This window comes from Danio rerio, chromosome 17 (assembly GCF_049306965.1).
Source record: "Danio rerio strain Tuebingen ecotype United States chromosome 17, GRCz12tu, whole genome shotgun sequence".
In the NCBI taxonomy this organism is placed as follows: domain Eukaryota; kingdom Metazoa; phylum Chordata; class Actinopteri; order Cypriniformes; family Danionidae; genus Danio; species Danio rerio.
This window is the reverse complement of record NC_133192.1, coordinates 41,717,562-41,732,630: the sequence shown is the minus strand read 5'-3', so window position 1 is coordinate 41,732,630 and position 15,069 is coordinate 41,717,562. Positions and strand designations below refer to the sequence as shown.

General features: G+C 35.7%; 2 protein-coding genes and 1 long non-coding RNA gene across 6 annotated transcripts; 2 read left to right on the top strand and 1 right to left on the bottom strand.

The window, feature by feature from the left end:
- The first annotated feature begins 189 nt into the window (after positions 1 to 189).
- On the top strand, positions 190 to 6,742 carry LOC110438564 (serine/threonine-protein kinase pim-3-like). 3 transcript variants are annotated; one of them, XR_012393105.1, is made up of 8 exons: positions 190 to 482; positions 728 to 976; positions 1,094 to 1,176; positions 1,290 to 1,340; positions 1,413 to 1,785; positions 1,910 to 2,089; positions 3,895 to 4,058; positions 5,975 to 6,742. XR_012393105.1 is itself a non-coding variant. In XM_073927872.1 (8 exons), the coding sequence occupies exons 1-7, from the start codon at positions 467 to 469 to the stop codon at positions 2,251 to 2,253; spliced, it is 1,044 nt and encodes a 347-aa protein (XP_073783973.1). In that variant the 5' UTR covers positions 190 to 466; the 3' UTR covers positions 2,254 to 2,257; positions 2,355 to 2,541. The 3 variants fall into 3 exon arrangements, 2 of the variants coding, with proteins under 2 accessions (XP_073783973.1, XP_068077132.2); XM_073927872.1 differs by lacking the exons at positions 3,895 to 4,058; positions 5,975 to 6,742 and adding exons at positions 2,162 to 2,257; positions 2,355 to 2,541; XM_068221031.2 differs by lacking the exon at positions 5,975 to 6,742 and having other exon boundaries at positions 3,895 to 5,794.
- Positions 6,743 to 7,354: 612 nt separating this feature from the next.
- LOC100330009 (serine/threonine-protein kinase pim-3) lies at positions 7,355 to 11,999 on the top strand. Of its 2 annotated transcripts, XM_073927866.1 has the most exons (8): positions 7,355 to 7,647; positions 7,893 to 8,141; positions 8,259 to 8,341; positions 8,455 to 8,505; positions 8,578 to 8,950; positions 9,075 to 9,254; positions 9,327 to 9,422; positions 9,520 to 9,706. In XM_073927866.1, the coding sequence occupies exons 1-7, from the start codon at positions 7,632 to 7,634 to the stop codon at positions 9,416 to 9,418; spliced, it is 1,044 nt and encodes a 347-aa protein (XP_073783967.1). In that variant the 5' UTR covers positions 7,355 to 7,631; the 3' UTR covers positions 9,419 to 9,422; positions 9,520 to 9,706. The 2 variants fall into 2 exon arrangements, with proteins under 2 accessions (XP_073783967.1, XP_073783968.1); XM_073927867.1 differs by lacking the exons at positions 9,327 to 9,422; positions 9,520 to 9,706 and adding an exon at positions 11,060 to 11,999.
- Positions 10,528 to 14,847, bottom strand: LOC141378459 (uncharacterized). The gene is made up of 4 exons (XR_012393100.1): positions 14,731 to 14,847; positions 14,517 to 14,621; positions 10,932 to 11,195; positions 10,528 to 10,802 (listed from the first exon to the last, which is right to left on the bottom strand). It is a non-coding gene; the product is annotated as an uncharacterized lncRNA (long non-coding RNA).
- Between the last annotated feature and the right edge of the window lie 222 nt (positions 14,848 to 15,069).

Genomic DNA, 15,069 nt, shown 5'->3' with positions numbered 1-15,069 from the left:
TTATTATTATTATTATTATTATTATAACTATGTTATTTATTATTATTAATTATTTATTATTTATATGTTGAGATGAGATGAATCGTTTACTCATGTGATTCGGATTGGCGATTCAAATTGTGGTTGCTATAGCAACGCGTGTTATGATTTGACTCCATATATAAACACCGAGACTCGCCGCTATCTGTTGATTGAGGAGAGGCGAATTTCTGAGGCATTTGCTGAGGATTACTGTGCTGATACTGCGATTCTTCAAGGAGACCAGAGAATTTCTGACAGAAGACTTTTATTTTACAAGGAGATCGACGCTCAGAGCTGAAATTATTCCTTTTCACACGTTTTGTTGCTCTTTTGTTGTGTTTATTTTGATTTTGATCTTGTTTTTATCGTTTTTATTGACATTTTTATTGATATTTGATCTTTGTTCTTGTTTTCAGGTTTGCTGGAGTTTGGAGGAGTTTGTCAGATGGGTGAAAACCGCAGTGAGTGTTTTAGTTTTTATTTGTTTATGATCAATCATGATATGATGTTGTGTAATATTTGGGGAAATGTGATGTAAATAAACTGGTACAAATGAACCCATTTCAACACAACTGTTCCCCGATATAAGTGATCAGATGTCTTTTATTCTCTGTAGATGCAGCTACTAAAGTTAATTGTTGATTAATTCTTATAATCTTATAATAAACGTGATATGTTGTTGTTGTTGTTGTTGTCGTTGTCTCAGGCCGCTCCAGATCCAGGAGTTCTGCTTTCATCCAGGCAGCTGTTCAGGACGTCAGGACACATGATGGTGATGGTGAAACCCAGACCGTGAGCCAAGAGCTTGATGGACCTCTGCCTTCCCTGTTGGCCAAATCTGTGTCCACAGATCAGGGTAACAGGAAGAGGAAGCGGCAGAGCGGCAGCCAGCAAACACCAGAAGATGAACGTCCGTCCACCTCATCTAGAAGAGCTCTCAAACGCTCTCGCAGAGGTCAGAATGGCTTATTGAAGAAGTGATGATGATGTTTCAGTAATGCTCTTTTGCAGTTTTCTCTACTGCTGCATGTTTTCTTTGAACACACATTTCTACTGCTCCTCTGTGTTGCAGACGCGTATGCAAAGGGCCCACTGCTGGGAGACGGTGGATTTGGCTCTGTGTTCGCTGGGATGCGCAGGTCCGATGGACTGCCAGTAAGTCGTTTTCTCCGCTCTTCATTCAAACAGCCTTTAGAAATCCTGATCTCAGTAAATGTGATGTGTGAGGATCAGGCAGGTGTGATTTATTATGCTTTATCTGTCTACAGGTCGCCATCAAGTATGTGTCCAAAGAGCGGACACAGAGGAGACTGAGAGTTGTGAGTTCAGTGTGAACCTGTTGTTGTGTTTGATGTTTCATTGGGTTCTGAATCCAATCGTTTGTCCTGCAGGAAGGTCAGGGTCGGCTGCCGCTGGAGGTGGCACTGATGACCCGCGTCAATTCAGCTCCTGCCTGCCCCAACGTCCTGCAGCTGCTTGACTGGTTTGACCGTCCCAGACGCTACATCCTGATCCTGGAGCGTCCGGATCCCTGCCAAGACCTCCAGAGCTTCTGTGAGGAGAACGGCTGTCTGGATGAGCGTCTGGCCAAGAAAGTGCTGGTGCAGCTGATCGCGGCTCTGAAACACTGCGAGAGCCGCGGAGTCCTGCACCGGGACGTCAAGCCAGAGAACCTGCTGATCTCCACAGAGTCCCAGGACATCAAGCTGCTGGACTTCGGCTGTGGAGATCTGCTCAAGCGCTCGGCCTACAAATACTTCGCAGGTGGGTTTGTGTTGCAGAAGGAAACACTCTGTGGATGTTTGTGAGCTTTTGATGATCCACCAAAGGGAATTTGTGTGTGCTGGAGTGTTTTGAACGGGTGTTTGTGTCTCCTTGTGTCTCTCAGGAACTATTCAATACGCTCCACCTGAGTGGTTCTGCAGACAGCGCTACCATGCGGGTCCAGCTACGGTGTGGTCAGTAGGAGTGACCCTCTTCAACATCCTGTGCAACCGTTTCCCCTTCGGAGGTGCACTGAGGGTCACGTCCAGAAGCAAACTGACCTTCCCCATAACTCTGTCAACAGGTAAGAGACTCACTGAGAGATCAGCAGAAGTGTGTTGCTCTGTGTTTCTGAACACGGTGTTGTGTGTATCAGAGTGCCGTCAGCTGATTGGCTGGTGTCTCAGTCCAGCGGCGGCTGATCGGCCCAGTTTGGACGATATTGAGCGCCATCCCTGGTTACAGTGAACAGGTGGCCAGTGACTTGACACTTATCTGAGTGACGCACTCATGGCTTTGATTGTGTTGTTAGGGTCAGTCTGGATTAATGATCTTAATGATTTGTGTAGGGTGAGCAGGAGTCACACAGGAAGTGCAGAGAACTGCTTCCTGATCACCTGCAGAATGAGGAGTGGGCATAAACTAATGGCCGACTCACCCAGGGCCGGGGCCCCTTTACCTGCACTAAGCCACGGCTTTAGATGACTTTAATGTTAAAAGGGATTTTAATAATAAATGTATTATTTAGACAAATAATCCAGGTGTAGTGTCTTCCTAGAGTGACTGGAGAGAGCTCAAATAAAGGGAGAGTTCACACAGAAATCCAGATTTACTCACTGTTTACTCAAGCTCAAGCGGTTTCAAATCTTTAAGAGTTTCTTGTTTTCTGTTTTGCACAAAATAAAATGTTTTGAAGAAGCTGAAAACCTGTAACCGTTGACTTTCATAGTAGCAAAAACAAACAAGTCAATGGGTACAGCTTTTCAGCTTTCTTCAAAATATCTTCTTTTGTATTGAACAGAATAAAGAAACTCAAACAGGTTTGGAGCAAGTGAAAGGGAGTTAATGATACAGAATTGTTATTTTGGGGTGAACTATCCATTTAAGTCCTCTTAATGGAGGTTTTCATAATGGTTTTAAAATGAAGATTGCAGCTCTACTGACTGAGGCTAAAGGTGTGATGAAATATTGTTTAGGTTGTTATTCCATTAAATGATCTTATAGATCTATAATATATAAGTTTTGGTGGAGTTGTTGTGGTAATTTGCCCACAGTAGCAGTAAAACCTCTGAAATGGTGTACACATCTGATGATCTAAGACCTAGTTTTTTGTTTTTTTAATATTAGGAATGTTCAGAGCTCTGTTAGATGTACATTTGCATTCTACATGTCTGTTGTTGTAGCAGGGAGATGTTTGTTTTGTGGCATGAAAAGAGTTTAAGAACTTCAGTTTTAGCTGGGAGTACTACTGCATATGCACTCATGTGATTGGCTTAAATTATATTAAACTGAGAGACCCAGAAACAACACTGAGTCCTTTCTGAGACTGCAAGTCAAATATTTGGAAAAAACATTTAACCTTTCTTAAATGTATTTACATTTTTAATCATTAAAAACTTACAATATTAGAATCAATGAAAATAGGATGCAGATGCCAGAACATTGTCATTAACACTCTTTTGAATCATATTTCTACTAAAGAACAATGACTTTAGTTTACTCTACTTTACATTCTGCTGGTTCTGACATTAGAATAAATACTGAAGTCTGAACTCTGAGCTCTTTTATTCCTCTGCCTTTGTTGCTGTGTGGAAGGCATGTCTAATGAAGCATAACACACTTCATCACCAGCCTGAAACAGAATATATTTCATTAAAATAATAAACAAATAAATATATTATATTATATTGATGTAATTTGTGTTGCTGCTAAACTATTGCGAATGATATATATTAAAATTATTCTCAAAATGTGCTCATACCTCAACATGTCTGTTCTCAGCCCCAGAACCTACAGAAACTTAACAAAAGATAAGAATAATTTACATTTTATAATTTGAGATATCCATTTTTTACGAATAGCTGATGACCTGTAGTTTTCTTCTGACAGAGGCAGTAGACGCAGATGGAGAAGAGGAGAACACACACCGAACACACACTGAACAGCAGATTCCAGCAGAAAACACACTCTGATGCAGGTGATGTGGAGGTGCTGTTAAACCGTTCAGCACAAGGAGACTCTTGCTCTAAAATGAACAACAGGCCATTATTAAAGTGAATATATATTTAGTTATTATATTCATTTTATTTTATCTTTACTGATTACACACAATAATGAAAAATATGAGTTTAACACTGATGAATTTGCTAAAAGTGGTTGGAAAATCAGAAGTTAAAGATTCTAATATTAAATACACTATAAATCATCGTTTTACAAAATATAATGAATTTGCTGTTAATTTAATTTAAAGTATTATTAGAAACTAAGATACACTTTAAAAACTAATTATAAACACTTATTTTACTAATATACTTTATTAAATATACAATTTTTCTGTATTTGAAGTTGGACTATGGCTGCAGGATTGTGTTGCTTAATTATTTGCAGGACTTTGCATTAATTATCGATAAAATTCATTCAAATAATATTAAAATAATAAAACTTTAGGTAAACATGTAAACTTATCATTAAAGCACAGCTATATTATGAAGAGATAAACTATAATTGACACTAATATTAGCTGTAATCCATAATCATCAAAATGAACTGAAATAAACACTTGAAATAAATTATTCTGAGTGTAATGAATGATTAAATAATTCCCCAGCACGGTTTAATTGAGAAAATATCTTTTGCAACACATTTTTAAACATAATATGTTAAATAAATAATCTCTAATAACTCATGACACAATATTTTAATAGTTATTTTACAAGACACTAGTATTCAGCTTAAAGTGCAGTTTAAAGGCTCACTGGGTTAATTAGGTTAACTAAAGTTAGTTTAATTTAGGCAAATCATAGGACAACAGTGCTTGGTTCTGTAGCCAAAAAAAAAAAAAAAAAAAAATCTTACAGGGCTAATAATAATGTGCTTAATTTTTTGTTTGTTTTTATCAAAAACTGTTTTCACTTCAGCCAAACTGAAAAATAAACTTCACTGATCTGATAAGATCTCTTAGATCATTGTCACAAAGCACAGATTTTCCATTAGGCTTTCTTTAGTCTTGTGTATTGATTAATGTGCGCGAGGGCAACTATTGGTTTAATGAGGGAGTTTTCTGAGAGATGAAGAGCTGTAAAGTGAGTGTTCAATTACAAAAAGAAATGATTATACAAACTCAGTGTTTCCTTTTATTAACATTAACAAAACCGTATTACTTTAAAAGAAATATAATTATCAAAGCATGTCTTAGAGCGAATAAGCCCAACAGGTTTTTTATGTAATCGCCTTTTATCTTAATTTATATATAAAATAAATGTTTAATTAGTAATCACTACTGATGGGTTAGATTTTCAATATTCAATATTGTTCAGTAATTATTCAGCAGTAATTAAACATCTCTGTAGCATTTCCTCCTGCAGATGTGGTTCAGTCAGTTCAGCACTGCAGGGAGCTGTCCATTGTGCTGAATTTACTCCACACTAAACTCTCTTCACACATTAAATTCATTATAAGTGTCTGATCAGTGAACAGGATACTGTCATTTCTCAACAACTAAAGAAGGTCTAATGTAGAAATTAAAAGATAATAGGAAATACAAACAGATGGATTTGCTTTATGAAAGGAAATTTTGTTGAATGATTATTACAATTTGGTTTAAATGTTGAATGTTGCACTCGTATATGTTGCATTGCTCTGCTCTTCTTTAAATAAATCAAACCTCAGTTGTGTGCTGTTTACACTGTCTCTGATTCATGGTACGTATTTTAATAAATCAGACTTTTGCATCTTCAGTTTCTCATCAATTCCAAGTCATGAAAATAATAAAAGCAACATTTACAGCTGCAGCGTGCACTAAATATTTTCTTACTTTTCTTATTTCTGTTTTTGTCTAACCACAGTTTATCTCATGCATTGATGTGTGTATTGAGCATGCAAGATCACCAGCTTGACCACAAACAGTTTTAGGACATTCAGTCTGTTGCATGCCTGAATAAAAACACTTGTGGTTTGTGTTCTCGCCTAGCTTTTCACAGCAACTGCAACATCACTGCACCAGGAGCGTCAGTAAAGACCAAGAAGAAGAAGAAGAAACACAGCACTGAGCCTGAAAGCTGATGTACTGAAGGCTGCAAGCAGAATCATTTATGACCCAGAGATAATTTAATATAAAAAATGTATATCAATATAAGAAATGAACCATATTATTAATCATATTATTCATTTCATAAAGAGTTTTTAACTACATTGAAAAAATAGAAACCTGTTTACCTTTAATATGTTTACTTTAATTAACTTTGATATATTTTTACTACTGTAAACTGGTGTATAAAATCAGGCCGCTTCAATGCACACTTTGCACCCTTAACAGAAGTTCAGAAGCTCAAATCACATCAAATCATCAAACGTAATGACAAACGAGAGATGTTTTTCTGAATAAAATACAATCTTTTTTTTTGTTTTAATATAAATGAACAAGGCTAGATAGGTTAGGAAAATTCTAGCAAACGTACAAGCTAATTGTCATTACAGACCTTGTGATAGTAATTTAGCTTATTGAAAGCTGTATATTAGTAATGAAAACAGCTATCTAGATTCATACAAACAGAAATAATGTATTTATAAACTTGCACCTTTCTGCTGTGGACGCCATCTTGTGGTCAGACGCGGGAACTCATTCGGCAGGTGAACTTTTGTGCTTTCTAGCCGTTGAGTGAACACAAAGTCCCTTAAAAAGCCTTCACATACATCCAAAAAAACGAAAACATTAATAAAACTTAATAATATTAAATCTGAAAACAAGAGCAAATGAAAAGTACATAAATATGACTGAACCATGTAGCCTACCAGATGATGATACAAACGGCCATGTGATCTGAAATCGTGCGTAGACCATAGACTGTAAAATATAGGCATAGACATAGAAATGGTGAACGATTTAATTTACTTTCTATTATTTACAATAATAAACTTTTTTTTTTAACTTATATTCCTAATATCTACGTGAGCAGTTAGCACTGTACGTGTAATTAACCAGCATGCACTTACATTGCTTGGGCCACTAATAGAAAATATATGAGTTAATTTTATTATTTTAATTTAATTAATTCCTAAATAGCTGTACATTTTACAAAGTCAAACCTTGTCAAACCAATCTTGCTCATTTAGCATTATTATTACAGTTTCGTGAATTATAAATTAATTGATTTAAACTTCATTATTATTATTATTATTATTATTATAACTATGTTATTTATTATTATTAATTATTTATTATTTATATGTTGAGATGAGATGAATCGTTTACTCATGTGATTCAGATTGGCGATTCAAATTGTGGTTGCTATAGCAACGCGTGTTATGATTTGACTCCATATATAAACACCGAGACTCGCCGCTATCTGTTGATTGAGGAGAGGCGAATTTCTGAGGCATTTGCTGAGGATTACTGTGCTGATACTGCGATTCTTCAAGGAGACCAGAGAATTTCTGACAGAAGACTTTTATTTTACAAGGAGATCGACGCTCAGAGCTGAAATTATTCCTTTTCACACGTTTTGTTGCTCTTTTGTTGTGTTTATTTTGATTTTGATCTTGTTTTTATCGTTTTTATTGACATTTTTATTGATATTTGATCTTTGTTCTTGTTTTCAGGTTTGCTGGAGTTTGGAGGAGTTTGTCAGATGGGTGAAAACCGCAGTGAGTGTTTTAGTTTTTATTTGTTTATGATCAATCATGATATGATGTTGTGTAATATTTGGGGAAATGTGATGTAAATAAACTGGTACAAATGAACCCATTTCAACACAACTGTTCCCCGATATAAGTGATCAGATGTCTTTTATTCTCTGTAGATGCAGCTACTAAAGTTAATTGTTGATTAATTCTTATAATCTTATAATAAACGTGATATGTTGTTGTTGTTGTTGTTGTCGTTGTCTCAGGCCGCTCCAGATCCAGGAGTTCTGCTTTCATCCAGGCAGCTGTTCAGGACGTCAGGACACATGATGGTGATGGTGAAACCCAGACCGTGAGCCAAGAGCTTGATGGACCTCTGCCTTCCCTGTTGGCCAAATCTGTGTCCACAGATCAGGGTAACAGGAAGAGGAAGCGGCAGAGCGGCAGCCAGCAAACACCAGAAGATGAACGTCCGTCCACCTCATCTAGAAGAGCTCTCAAACGCTCTCGCAGAGGTCAGAATGGCTTATTGAAGAAGTGATGATGATGTTTCAGTAATGCTCTTTTGCAGTTTTCTCTACTGCTGCATGTTTTCTTTGAACACACATTTCTACTGCTCCTCTGTGTTGCAGACGCGTATGCAAAGGGCCCACTGCTGGGAGACGGTGGATTTGGCTCTGTGTTCGCTGGGATGCGCAGGTCCGATGGACTGCCAGTAAGTCGTTTTCTCCGCTCTTCATTCAAACAGCCTTTAGAAATCCTGATCTCAGTAAATGTGATGTGTGAGGATCAGGCAGGTGTGATTTATTATGCTTTATCTGTCTACAGGTCGCCATCAAGTATGTGTCCAAAGAGCGGACACAGAGGAGACTGAGAGTTGTGAGTTCAGTGTGAACCTGTTGTTGTGTTTGATGTTTCATTGGGTTCTGAATCCAATCGTTTGTCCTGCAGGAAGGTCAGGGTCGGCTGCCGCTGGAGGTGGCACTGATGACCCGCGTCAATTCAGCTCCTGCCTGCCCCAACGTCCTGCAGCTGCTTGACTGGTTTGACCGTCCCAGACGCTACATCCTGATCCTGGAGCGTCCGGATCCCTGCCAAGACCTCCAGAGCTTCTGTGAGGAGAACGGCTGTCTGGATGAGCGTCTGGCCAAGAAAGTGCTGGTGCAGCTGATTGCGGCTCTGAAACACTGCGAGAGCCGCGGAGTCCTGCACCGGGACGTCAAGCCAGAGAACCTGCTGATCTCCACAGAGTCCCAGGACATCAAGCTGCTGGACTTCGGCTGTGGAGATCTGCTCAAGCGCTCGGCCTACAAATACTTCGCAGGTGGGTTTGTGTTGCAGAAGGAAACACTCTGTGGATGTTTGTGAGCTTTTGATGATCCACCAAAGGGAATTTGTGTGTGCTGGAGTGTTTTGAACGGGTGTTTGTGTCTCCTTGTGTCTCTCAGGAACTATTCAATACGCTCCACCTGAGTGGTTCTGCAGACAGCGCTACCATGCGGGTCCAGCTACGGTGTGGTCAGTAGGAGTGACCCTCTTCAACATCCTGTGCAACCGTTTCCCCTTCGGAGGTGCACTGAGGGTCACGTCCAGAAGCAAACTGACCTTCCCCATAACTCTGTCAACAGGTAAGAGACTCACTGAGAGATCAGCAGAAGTGTGTTGCTCTGTGTTTCTGAACACGGTGTTGTGTGTATCAGAGTGCCGTCAGCTGATTGGCTGGTGTCTCAGTCCAGCGGCGGCTGATCGGCCCAGTTTGGACGATATTGAGCGCCATCCCTGGTTACAGTGAACAGGTGGCCAGTGACTTGACACTTATCTGAGTGACGCACTCATGGCTTTGATTGTGTTGTTAGGGTCAGTCTGGATTAATGATCTTAATGATTTGTGTAGGGTGAGCAGGAGTCACACAGGAAGTGCAGAGAACTGCTTCCTGATCACCTGCAGAATGAGGAGTGGGCATAAACTAATGGCCGACTCACCCAGGGCCGGGGCCCCTTTACCTGCACTAAGCCACGGCTTTAGATGACTTTAATGTTAAAAGGGATTTTAATAATAAATGTATTATTTAGACAAATAATCCAGGTGTAGTGTCTTCCTAGAGTGACTGGAGAGAGCTCAAATAAAGGGAGAGTTCACACAGAAATCCAGATTTACTCACTGTTTACTCAAGCTCAAGCGGTTTCAAATCTTTAAGAGTTTCTTGTTTTCTGTTTTGCACAAAATAAAATGTTTTGAAGAAGCTGAAAACCTGTAACCGTTGACTTTCATAGTAGCAAAAACAAACAAGTCAATGGGTACAGCTTTTCAGCTTTCTTCAAAATATCTTCTTTTGTATTGAACAGAATAAAGAAACTCAAACAGGTTTGGAGCAAGTGAAAGGGAGTTAATGATACAGAATTGTTATTTTGGGGTGAACTATCCATTTAAGTCCTCTTAATGGAGGTTTTCATAATGGTTTTAAAATGAAGATTGCAGCTCTACTGACTGAGGCTAAAGGTGTGATGAAATATTGTTTAGGTTGTTATTCCATTAAATGATCTTATAGATCTATAATATATAAGTTTTGGTGGAGTTGTTGTGGTAATTTGCCCACAGTAGCAGTAAAACCTCTGAAATGGTGTACACATCTGATGATCTAAGACCTAGTTTTTTGTTTTTTTAATATTAGGAATGTTCAGAGCTCTGTTAGATGTACATTTGCATTCTACATTTCTGTTGTTGTAGCAGGGAGATGTTTGTTTTGTGGCATGAAAAGAGTTTAAGAACTTCAGTTTTAGCTGGGAGTACTACTGCATATGCACTCATGTGATTGGCTTAAATTATATTAAACTGAGAGACCCAGAAACAACACTGAGTCCTTTCTGAGACTGCAAGTCAAATATTTGGAAAAAACATTTAACCTTTCTTAAATGTATTTACATTTTTAATCATTAAAAACTTACAATATTAGAATCAATGAAAATAGGATGCAGATGCCAGAACATTGTCATTAACACTCTTTTGAATCATATTTCTACTAAAGAACAATGACTTTAGTTTACTCTACTTTACATTCTGCTGGTTCTGACATTAGAATAAATACTGAAGTCTGAACTCTGAGCTCTTTTATTCCTCTGCCTTTGTTGCTGTGTGGAAGGCATGTCTAATGAAGCATAACACACTTCATCACCAGCCTGAAACAGAATATATTTCATTAAAATAATAAACAAATAAATATATTATATTATATTGATGTAATTTGTGTTGCTGCTAAACTATTGCGAATGATATATATTAAAATTATTCTCAAAATGTGCTCATACCTCAACATGTCTGTTCTCAGCCCCAGAACCTACAGAAACTTAACAAAAGATAAGAATAATTTACATTTTATAATTTGAGATATCCATTTTTTACGAATAGCTGATGACCTGTAGTTTTCTTCTGACAGAGGCAGTAGACGCAGATGGAGAAGAGGAGAACACACACCGAACACACACTGAACAGCAGATTCCAGCAGAAAACACACTCTGATGCAGGTGATGTGGAGGTGCTGTTAAACCGTTCAGCACAAGGAGACTCTTGCTCTAAAATGAACAACAGGCCATTATTAAAGTGAATATATATTTAGTTATTATATTCATTTTATTTTATCTTTACTGATTACACACAATAATGAAAAATATGAGTTTAACACTGATGAATTTGCTAAAAGTGGTTGGAAAATCAGAAGTTAAAGATTCTAATATTAAATACACTATAAATCATCGTTTTACAAAATATAATGAATTTGCTGTTAATTTAATTTAAAGTATTATTAGAAACTAAGATACACTTTAAAAACTAATTATAAACACTTATTTTACTAATATACTTTATTAAATATACAATTTTTCTGTATTTGAAGTTGGACTATGGCTGCAGGATTGTGTTGCTTAATTATTTGCAGGACTTTGCATTAATTATCGATAAAATTCATTCAAATAATATTAAAATAATAAAACTTTAGGTAAACATGTAAACTTATCATTAAAGCACAGCTATATTATGAAGAGATAAACTATAATTGACACTAATATTAGCTGTAATCCATAATCATCAAAATGAACTGAAATAAACACTTGAAATAAATTATTCTGAGTGTAATGAATGATTAAATAATTCCCCAGCACGGTTTAATTGAGAAAATATCTTTTGCAACACATTTTTAAACATAATATGTTAAATAAATAATCTCTAATAACTCATGACACAATATTTTAATAGTTATTTTACAAGACACTAGTATTCAGCTTAAAGTGCAGTTTAAAGGCTCACTGGGTTAATTAGGTTAACTAAAGTTAGTTTAATTTAGGCAAATCATAGGACAACAGTGCTTGGTTCTGTAGCCAAAAAAAAAAAAAAAAAAAAAATCTTACAGGGCTAATAATAATGTGCTTAATTTTTTGTTTGTTTTTATCAATTAAATACACTATAATATTAATACACTATAAATCATCGTTAATATAATATTAATATTAAATACACTATAAATCATCGTTTTACAAAATATAATGAATTTGCTGTTAATTTAATTTAAAGTATTATTAGAAACTAAGATACACTTTAAAAACTAATTATAAACACTTATTTTACTAATATACTTTATTAAATATACAATTTTTCTGTATTTGAAGTTGGACTATGGCTGCAGGATTGTGTTGCTTAATTATTTGCAGGACTTTGCATTAATTATCGATAAAATTCATTCAAATAATATTAAAATAATAAAACTTTAGGTAAACATGTAAACTTATCATTAAAGCACAGCTATATTATGAAGAGATAAACTATAATTGACACTAATATTAGCTGTAATCCATAATCATCAAAATGAACTGAAATAAACACTTGAAATAAATTATTCTGAGTGTAATGAATGATTAAATAATTCCCCAGCACGGTTTAATTGAGAAAATATCTTTTGCAACACATTTTTAAACATAATATGTTAAATAAATAATCTCTAATAACTCATGACACAATATTTTAATAGTTATTTTACAAGACACTAGTATTCAGCTTAAAGTGCAGTTTAAAGGCTCACTGGGTTAATTAGGTTAACTAAAGTTAGTTTAATTTAGGCAAATCATAGGACAACAGTGCTTGGTTCTGTAGCCAAAAAAAAAAAAAAAAAAAAAATCTTACAGGGCTAATAATAATGTGCTTAATTTTTTGTTTGTTTTTATCAAAAACTGTTTTCACTTCAGCCAAACTGAAAAATAAACTTCACTGATCTGATAAGATCTCTTAGATCATTGTCACAAAGCACAGATTTTCCATTAGGCTTTCTTTAGTCTTGTGTATTGATTAATGTGCGCGAGGGCAACTATTGGTTTAATGAGGGAGTTTTCTGAGAGATGAAGAGCTGTAAAGTGAGTGTTCAATTACAAAAAGAAATGATTATACAAACTCAGTGTTTCCTTTTATTAACATTAACAAAACCGTATTACTTTAAAAGAAATATAATTATCAAAGCATGTCTTAGAGCGAATAAGCCCAACAGGTTTTTTATGTAATCGCCTTTTATCTTAATTTATATATAAAATAAATGTTTAATTAGTAATCACTACTGATGGGTTAGATTTTCAATATTCAATATTGTTCAGTAATTATTCAGCAGTAATTAAACATCTCTGTAGCATTTCCTCCTGCAGATGTGGTTCAGTCAGTTCAGCACTGCAGGGAGCTGTCCATTGTGCTGAATTTACTCCACACTAAACTCTCTTCACACATTAAATTCATTATAAGTGTCTGATCAGTGAACAGGATACTGTCATTTCTCAACAACTAAAGAAGGTCTAATGTAGAAATTAAAAGATAATAGGAAATACAAACAGATGGATTTGCTTTATGAAAGGAAATTTTGTTGAATGATTATTACAATTTGGTTTAAATGTTGAATGTTGCACTCGTATATGTTGCATTGCTCTGCTCTTCTTTAAATAAATCAAACCTCAGTTGTGTGCTGTTTACACTGTCTCTGATTCATGGTACGTATTTTAATAAATCAGACTTTTGCATCTTCAGTTTCTCATCAATTCCAAGTCATGAAAATAATAAAAGCAACATTTACAGCTGCAGCGTGCACTAAATATTTTCTTACTTTTCTTATTTCTGTTTTTGTCTAACCACAGTTTATCTCATGCATTGATGTGTGTATTGAGCATGCAAGATCACCAGCTTGACCACAAACAGTTTTAGGACATTCAGTCTGTTGCATGCCTGAATAAAAACACTTGTGGTTTGTGTTCTCGCCTAGCTTTTCACAGCAACTGCAACATCACTGCACCAGGAGCGTCAGTAAAGACCAAGAAGAAGAAGAAGAAACACAGCACTGAGCCTGAAAGCTGATGTACTGAAGGCTGCAAGCAGAATCATTTATGACCCAGAGATAATTTAATATAAAAAATGTATATCAATATAAGAAATGAACCATATTATTAATCATATTATTCATTTCATAAAGAGTTTTTAACTACATTGAAAAAATAGAAACCTGTTTACCTTTAATATGTTTACTTTAATTAACTTTGATATATTTTTACTACTGTAAACTGGTGTATAAAATCAGGCCGCTTCAATGCACACTTTGCACCCTTAACAGAAGTTCAGAAGCTCAAATCACATCAAATCATCAAACGTAATGACAAACGAGAGATGTTTTTCTGAATAAAATACAATCTTTTTTTTTGTTTTAATATAAATGAACAAGGCTAGATAGGTTAGGAAAATTCTAGCAAACGTACAAGCTAATTGTCATTACAGACCTTGTGATAGTAATTTAGCTTATTGAAAGCTGTATATTAGTAATGAAAACAGCTATCTAGATTCATACAAACAGAAATAATGTATTTATAAACTTGCACCTTTCTGCTGTGGACGCCATCTTGTGGTCAGACGCGGGAACTCATTCGGCAGGTGAACTTTTGTGCTTTCTAGCCGTTGAGTGAACACAAAGTCCCTTAAAAAGCCTTCACATACATCCAAAAAAACGAAAACATTAATAAAACTTAATAATATTAAATCTGAAAACAAGAGCAAATGAAAAGTACATAAATATGACTGAACCATGTAGCCTACCAGATGATGATACAAACGGCCATGTGATCTGAAATCGTGCGTAGACCATAGACTGTAAAATATAGGCATAGACATAGAAATGGTGAACGATTTAATTTACTTTCTATTATTTACAATAATAAACTTTTTTTTTTAACTTATATTCCTAATATCTACGTGAGCAGTTAGCACTGTACGTGTAATTAACCAGCATGCACTTACATTGCTTGGGCCACTAATAGAAAATATATGAGTTAATTTTATTATTTTAATTTAATTAATTCCTAAATAGCTGTACATTTTACAAAGTCAAACCTTGTCAAACCAATCTTGCTCATTTAGCATTATTATTACAGTTTC

Excerpts from the sequence above, each read along its gene's own strand:
- LOC100330009 (XM_073927866.1), top strand. Across the intron at positions 8,142-8,258 it reads TCTCAAACGCTCTCGCAGAG|ACGCGTATGCAAAGGGCCCA; the intron begins GTCAGAATGGCT and ends TCTGTGTTGCAG. Across the intron at positions 8,342-8,454 it reads GCAGGTCCGATGGACTGCCA|GTCGCCATCAAGTATGTGTC; the intron begins GTAAGTCGTTTT and ends ATCTGTCTACAG.
- LOC110438564 (XM_073927872.1), top strand. Across the intron at positions 977-1,093 it reads TCTCAAACGCTCTCGCAGAG|ACGCGTATGCAAAGGGCCCA; the intron begins GTCAGAATGGCT and ends TCTGTGTTGCAG. Across the intron at positions 1,341-1,412 it reads CACAGAGGAGACTGAGAGTT|GAAGGTCAGGGTCGGCTGCC; the intron begins GTGAGTTCAGTG and ends TTTGTCCTGCAG.